Raw genomic sequence first — 7,954 nt, forward strand, 5'->3', positions numbered from 1 at the left:
GCTTTACACAATTGATGTGTGTGTGGAATGTGATGAGTTGGATGAGCCCCTAATAAAATGATTTAAAAAAAAAAGTCAAGTTCACCTTAGTCCTCAGAGTGACAGCATCGGTCTTTAACACTTTAAAGTGGTCTTTTGCCACAGATATGGCAAGGGCCATTACCTGGTTTTCTTGATGGCTGCTTCCATGGGCATGGTGGATTGTGGGTACAAAGAAAAGGTAATCCTTGACAATCTCAGCGTTACCCCATTTAGCATGATGCTGCTTGTCGGTTCAATTGTGAGGATTTTTGTTTTCTCCACATTGAGGTGTACGGCACAGTGAAATGTCGTTGTCTTTCATCTTCAACAGTGTTTCAAGTACTCTTCAAGGTCAGCAAGCAAACTTGTGTTCTCTTCATATAGCCGGTTATTAATAAACTTTCCTCTGCTCCTGAGCCCATGTACTTTTTCATATAGTTCTGTGAACTATTTGCTCAGCATACAGAATGAATAAGTGTGGCGAAATGATATAAATTCCAGACACACTGTCTCAGCCTGGATTCTCTCTCTAGACAAGCAAAATCATTGAGGCTTGTGTAAGTAGTGTATGGTGAGCAAATATTTAAAGAATGTGGAGTATATGAAGAAAATACTGCATCAAGGTTGAAAGAAGGCTAATTAACATTCACAATATGCAGAAAGCACAGCCTTGCTTGTTCCAAGCAAAGAAATTTTGAGGCATTTGCCAATGACGATCAAAGACTACCGCATTCAGTATGGATTACAGCTCTTTGTAAAGAAAACCGGAATCCGCACAACTGGACGGAGAGACAATATCGAGATCAACAGAAAAGATCAATTATGCACACGCTTTCCTTATTTTAAACTCTGCAGAATCCTCTTATTCTGTTAAACATATTGCCTCTCGATCAAGGTACAGATTAAAACATGCATCCTTCGCTGGATTTATTTCTCTTATATCTTTCCCAACTTTTAGGCTACTCCTTTTTAGACATCATTTCAAATTTATTTTATGCAACTCTTTTAAATACTGATGCTTTCCAGAACTCTGATATGGACTCGTTTTCTTCTCACGACTTTATTTTTGGACATTCTTAAAGGTTCTTAGAGTTTTGCTTGCTTTTCACATGTGCCTTCAGTGCTGATGAGTTACTTTCCCGAAGTTTTAGCTGTTGCACCCCCTGTCTGTGGCTTAGCTACTCCGGAGAATCTCCGTAGCACCTCAGGCTGAAATCGAAAACTGTTTCTCGTTTCTTCAACATATAACATGAGTATGTCGTTCCCAAGTATCCCTTCTAGTGCAACATAATCATCTTCAAAATCGATCCTTTACTTCCTGAGATATATGTTTTTAAATTAATCTACTTTTCTTCATTTCTATCTCCTTTACCTCACACAAGCAACTGCCAGCTTGCACATGGACTCCTATTTGCCCTATTCAGTACAAGATACCAATATAGTGATATTTCTAAACCACACATAGGATCACTTCTCCCCAATGCTCACAGCCACATGGTCACTTCTCCTTACCCTTGAAAAGATGTAATCTCGGCGGCCCTGAATATGACTTCTGTTTTCCATGGATTTCCCTCACTCCCCTTCATCTGTGCCCCATGATGCCAAACTTGGTTTTATGCATAGATTCACTGCTCGTTAAATTGATTGTCGGAATCTTGCTTTCTAAAAGTATTTTCAATATGTTTAGTCAGCTTTAAATATTCCATGTAATGTAGGAAAAGACAACTTCTCTCTATTGCAATACTTTTTGGTCATTCAAAGAGTTAATGCTAGCAATTCTGAGACTTGGAAGGAGACTCTTCAGAGACTAGAAGGAAAAATGACTGAAGCTGAGAGTCAGTGAACCAGAGGCAGCCAGCCCTTCACTGCGCTGGGCTGGCACAGCGGCCGTGACAGTGCATACACGCATAACAGCAGCAGTGGGGAGGGGGACTCTTCTGTTCTCTTGTGCATGGGGTCACTATGAAAAAGAACCACATTAATATGCTACACCTGATTTGTCTCACTCCTTTTCTCTCTGGTTATGTAGGAATAGATAAATGCTATGATTACATATGAATTTTAAATGCATATTATAAAAATCATTTTATTGGTGGCTCATACAACTCTTATCACAGTCCATACATTCACCAATTGTGTCTAACACATTTGTACATTTGTTACCCTCATCATTCTCAAAACATTTGCTCTCCACGTAAACCCCTGGCATCAGTTCCTCATTTTCCCCCCTCCCTCCCTGCTCCCCTGTCCCTCATGAACCCTTTATAATTTATAAATTATTATTTTGTCACATCTTACACTGTCTGACATCTCCCTTCACCCACTTTTCTGTTGTCTGTGCCACAGAGAGGAGGTTATATATAAATCCCTGTAATCGGTTCCCTCTTTCTACCCCACCCTCTCCCCACCGTCCCGGTATCGCCACTCTCCCCAGGGGTCCTAAAGGGATCATCTGTCCTGGAGTCCCTGTGTTTCTGTCTGTACCAGTGTTCATCCTGTGGTCTAGCCAGATTTGTAAGGTAGAATTGGGATCATGATAGTGGGAAGGAGGAAGCATTTAGGAACTAGAGGAAAGTTGTATGTTTCATCGTTGCTACCCTACACCTTGACTGGTTCATCTCCTCCTTGCAACCCTTCTGTAAGGGGGTGTCCAGTTGCCTAGAGATGGGCCTTGGGTTTTTGTTAAAACATTGCTGATTCACTTTCCACTCATAGTGACCTGCACATTCATTCAATGGGCAGCGGAATGAAACATTGTCTGGCTCTGGGCTGTCCTTAGAGTCGTTGCCGTGTTTGGGCCCATTATTGTGGTCACTGTGTGTAGCTCACTCCTTGATGGCTGAAACATTATATACGTCAAATACTGGAAGCTAAGTGAATCTGAAAAACTCAATATGTATACACCAAAAGACTTTATTTTTACTGTTCATTAGTAAGAGACTTTAATGCCATTAGTGTTTACTTCCAAAATTTTAACTATCCGCTCTCAGAAGTCATGTAGGCAATTTTGGAGAAAGCTTGCATATATCATTTGGAGACATTTACCATATTTTCTGGTTGTCATTCATTTAGAGTCAAACTAAGGAGCTCTAGGGACATAGTGGGCTAGAGTTAGGCTGCTAATCTATGGCTTGTAGCTCAAACCTACCAGCTGCGCTGTGGGTGAAATAGGAGGCTTTCTGCTCCTGTAGAGTTCCACAGCTTCAGAAAGCCCAGAGACAGTTCAACTCTGTCGTTCCAGGTTGCTATAAGTTGGAATTTACTTTATGGCAGTGATTGGGGTTGATAGTCAAATTAGCATGTTAGGAACCTAAATTCATTTGTTTGTTTTTATGACATCAGAAATAATTTTATTGAAATAAGGTAAAATAAAGGGAAGTAGAAATTAAATTTGTCTGTGTTTATTATCTTTCTTCTTTGGAAGAGTGTGCCACTCCAACAAATAAAACTACTTCAAGATGATTATAGTTCGGGCAATTTAAGAAGCAGAGTCTTCACCAAAAATCCAGAGGCCTGGTAGCGTCGCAATTACCATTAACTGCAAGGCCACCAGTTGCACCATGTTGCGGGACAAAGAAGGATGCTTTCGATTCCTGTAAAGAGTTACAGGCTTTGAACACCCCAGAGCCAATTCTACCCTGTCATAGAGGGTGGCGATGAGTCGAAATTGCCAAAAGCTACCAATATGGCATTGAAAATAGTTCCATCTTCGAGATGGACTGAAGGAGCTCAGTTAGCTAGCCAAGTCTGCATAGGAGGGACCTCCTTTCAGCAAGTACGCCTGTTTTGAAGAATCTCTTACTCTCGACAGCATTGTCTATTTTTGTATGAAAAGAATATACAATCTCCTCCGCAGATCTCATCTGTAATCTTACAGAATTAGTCCCTAAAGTCTCTGTGACATCAGTAGACGTATGTCCCTAGTTCAACTAGAAGCTGTTTACACTCTTCCATAAGCATCTATATGCAGACTTACTTTCCCCTGGTGCGGGGACTAAAGGAGTGAGACTCATTCATCTTGAGTCTACCGAAGCCACAGGAGCTCCATGCGTTTGCTTGAATGCTAAATAGAAATGATTTTAGTTCACCATGTTACTTACATTTCAAATGATCTTCAAAATAAAAATCACTAGCAACTTTACTGTGATCGTGAAAATGCATTGCATATGAACTTTTTCATAGAAGCCGGCTTCCTTGGCGTGCTCCTAGAGTAACGACAGAGAATTTGCTGTTCTACTGGAAAAGGAAAACTTGCTGGGAAAAAGAACTTCCTTCTTTTTCAAAGCACAGCTGCTTTTCTCTGAGGGCCCGGGAATGTTTTTGACAAGCATCCTGGCTGGACTGCCGCATCAGAGTTATTCTGACGTTCTCTTCTTTATTGGTGGAACTAAAAATGAATTCATGTTGGCTTTCTTCGCCACACTTTATTTTTGGTCTGTTTTCCCAGAAGTTGCTTGTCTGGTCTCCTTGTCAGACATTGGCTTTTTAAGAAAGTGTTCAATGTCTCCATGTGAAAGTAACTCACCACTGCCTCCTCCTCATTGTCGACTGAAATCTCCTTCCTCTTTTCTGCTTTCCCAGAGCCAGCGAGGAGTACTTTCCTCAGATGAACCATGCAAATGGTTTCTGAGTCGTCCTTATTTCAACCTGCTTAGTGATGATGGCTGCAGCTTTGGCTTTCTGCTTCCCCTGGGCCTGGCGTTCCACTGGTTGGAAACCTCTTGCTCTTCTGCATTGGAAGATGAATCTGTGCCGTGAACATCCCCAGCTCCATCAGCACGTCACCAGTTCACAATCCACATCCTGCTCCTCACTGAGGCTGGCACTTTCATACCCATCTTCATACTTTTCTACATTGTATTCCTCTCTCTCAACATCCAGAACTTCTGCCCTGAAAGCAATCTTTAGCATCAAATGCTCTGATCTCTTATTTGTTTGAGGCCTGTGTAGGCTTCTCAGAATTTTGTAGGATTGGGTGTTCTGAATTGCTGAGTCAGTGTTCTTTCAGCCATCATTATATTTTTATCTCTGTGTCATCTCCTGGGCAGCCCTTGGAGATGTTCCTTCGGCATGGCTAGAGGGCATCAAGGTGTCTTCTGTCTGATAGCACTGGTTCCCACTGTCGTAACTCCACCAGGGTCCTTGTCAGTAACAGAATTGTTGGCCACCGTCATGAGCAATCACTGAATGATGTCCGGGTCTACCAGGAGATGAGATGCGTGTACAGAGGGAACAGAGTTAGGTCTCTTTGGTGGGGATGCAGAAACCTTTGAACAAAGGGAGAGAAGTGCGAGAGGAAAGACTCAAGAATTCCCACCAACCTGGAGATACTGATCAAGAGCACCATCTTCACTTTAAATTTCTCCTTCGAGGTCTCTAGTGTTTTAGTTCTTTCTGCAAATGGTTGGGGATGCAGAATCACGTGAATAATTGAGAAGTTCTGCACTTCTGTTTCTTTTCTTCTTTTGAGTCTTGAAGCTGCTCATAACCTTTTCCATTTTCTTTTTGTGTGCTTAGAACTCTTCTTCCTTGTGGCATATTGCACAATTGGTTTTTCATCCTCGGATTCTGAATTCCTATCTTGTTTCTCTTCTTAATCTTTCCTGAGGAATAATGCCAGAGTCACAGCTCATATCATGATGACCTCAAAGAAACAGGGAGTTGTGATAACTTAGACAGTTTTGATACCATTCCAGATTTTTTGACATTATTCCAGATTTTTTTCCCTGTAAAGCTCAATCTCCATATCCAAAGATATCTTGGCTGCAGCCAACTGGCTGTCCCTTAACGTGGTGTACATGGAAGTTTGCACTACTATATTCACTTTATTGTTCTAGTGTTTGCATTTATGTTCTTGATAAGTCACAAAATGAGTGTATAAAATATTTCACAAAAGCTTATCATTGCGACATGGAAGTTCAGAAGAACTACAACAAAGTTGATGGATTGGTGAGACTTTTTAGTTCTCAGCAAAGTCCAAGCTTTGCAACAATGTCATTCCAAGATCCGATCCCCGAACAGTGTGACTGTAGGAAAGCAGATCTTTCGGTTTGTGAGGAAAGCTACCTTTCGATATTGTGCATGGCAGGGATCAATCTGTGCCATAAACACCTGCACCATCAGTCCCTTGGTTAACTGTCATTAAGTCTCTCCACATTGATTTCTTCAGTGGTTAGACTGATGTAGAAGCTATTGGATGTAGGCTGGTGGGTTCCGATTGATAGATTCTGTAACTGTGAGAAGTTGCTGTTGAGTTTGTTGTTTCTGTTGGACATGCTGACTCAGAAAAGTCACACAGGAGGTCACCCCTACCTCCTATTGGCTGTGATTTAGAAATGTGATTCCATAATTGAGTTTAAAGGTGTAGAAATGAAAATATTTATACTTTACAACTGTTATTAATTAATTTATCCTTTATTTAATTTTCTTAAATGAGTTAAAATTTATCAGTTCAGCAACATATAATTATTGAATGGGCTAGGTCCAATTATTGGCACTTGGATATATAATTATGACTATGCAACTTTAATGCTTTTGTAGAGTATGCTTTGTGTGTGTGTGTGGTGTGGTGTAGTACGGAGAAGAGAGATAGACAGTAAATAAAAACAGGTAAACCATACTGTGTATTTTAAATAAGAATGTTGTGAACAGAAATTACAAAATGCCAAGAGAAAATCACAGACCTAATAATTAATACTTGTTTTTCTTTCCATTCTTATAGTAAGCAGCAGAGTTTGTTAAGAAATGAGTCCCTAATGTTAAAAATGTAAGCATAGTGGGAGACCTGTGGAATAAATGCATGTTACTGAAAAAAATTGGTAACTAAATATCTCTGAAATCCTAGACAGACTATAAACAATGAGTTTTATAAATACATGTTTCCATTCAAATCAGATCTATATATAAGATCTATGATTTTCAGTTCCCCAAATTTCTGTAACTAGGTAGTAAAGTGCTTTTCAAAAACAGTGGGCTAATGTAGTCTTCCTAATATGGTCCCCCAAATACCCAGGTAGTGTGCCTGCCTAGTTCCTATAAACCATATACCACCCCCACATTTGAACTTCTTAAAAACCACCTGAAGAGCAGTGGCTTCACTCCAGATGAGGTCAGTCTGCCATGTTGTGGGGAGAGGGAGAAGATCTCTCAATATCTGCAGATAGCAGTGTTGTATGATGATCCCAAGTCCACAGACATTCCTACAAGAGTAATTATTGAGCCTTACTTGGAACTTGTGTCATGTGGCAGGAATGGAGGTGGGTGACATGACTGCATTGGAAGAAGTGATTACAGTTCTGATGGTGGGTAAAACAGGGAGTGTTACTGGTGGGTTGGGGGTTACCAGCCAGTGAGAAAAATGCTTAACATTATTTACAGACCTCACGGAGAAAATACACCCAGTATTTTGTTCCTAACTGGGTACTTTTGACCGAATGTATCTGCAGCTGCTTATGACCCAGGCAACGTGCTCTAGACAACTGGGCCATTAGACTTTGCTATTTTATGTGCACAACAGGCTTCCTAGACCACAGCAGCAGGACCCAAATTGGAAACCCCCAAAAGTGAACTAGACTTTACATCAAACTCACTTGTGGTAGATCTTTGGAACGGAACTACTTCTTTGAAGTCCAATCTGAAAGGCTTCAGAGGGAGAAGCAGATGAGTCATTATCCTAAGGTTAGGGAATTGGTGGTCGTTGAACTTTGGTTTGGACCTATTGCTTAGGAGGTGCTCAATGAATGGCAACCTGGGAACAACATATATTTGCTGTTTCCACACTCTTTACTTTTTGGAACATGTGTTAACTTCCCAGGCATGATTCTGCCTCTGTGAATGAGTGTTACTGAATTATTGCCATATCTCCAGCCCTTATGGTTTGTGTACCTCATGTCTAGTCACCTAAATTTGGAAGCTGTACAAGTTAGTAATTCAT

At 40.8% G+C, this 7,954-nt stretch overlaps 1 protein-coding gene across 1 annotated transcript in view; it reads left to right on the forward strand.

Moving 5' to 3' along the window:
* The window catches only part of TNFSF13B (TNF superfamily member 13b), a 54,792-nt gene that overhangs the window by 29,889 nt on the left and 16,949 nt on the right, over nucleotides 1-7,954 (forward strand). The window contains exon 3 of the mRNA XM_004704301.2: nucleotides 4,539-4,564. Coding sequence (XP_004704358.2) covers nucleotides 4,539-4,564 — 26 coding nt within the window. The remainder of the gene's footprint in view (nucleotides 1-4,538; nucleotides 4,565-7,954) is intronic.

This window comes from Echinops telfairi, unplaced genomic scaffold (genome assembly GCF_000313985.2).
Source record: "Echinops telfairi isolate 266 unplaced genomic scaffold, ASM31398v2 ScPeMD7_7467;HRSCAF=8505_1, whole genome shotgun sequence".
NCBI lineage: Eukaryota > Metazoa > Chordata > Mammalia > Afrosoricida > Tenrecidae > Echinops > Echinops telfairi.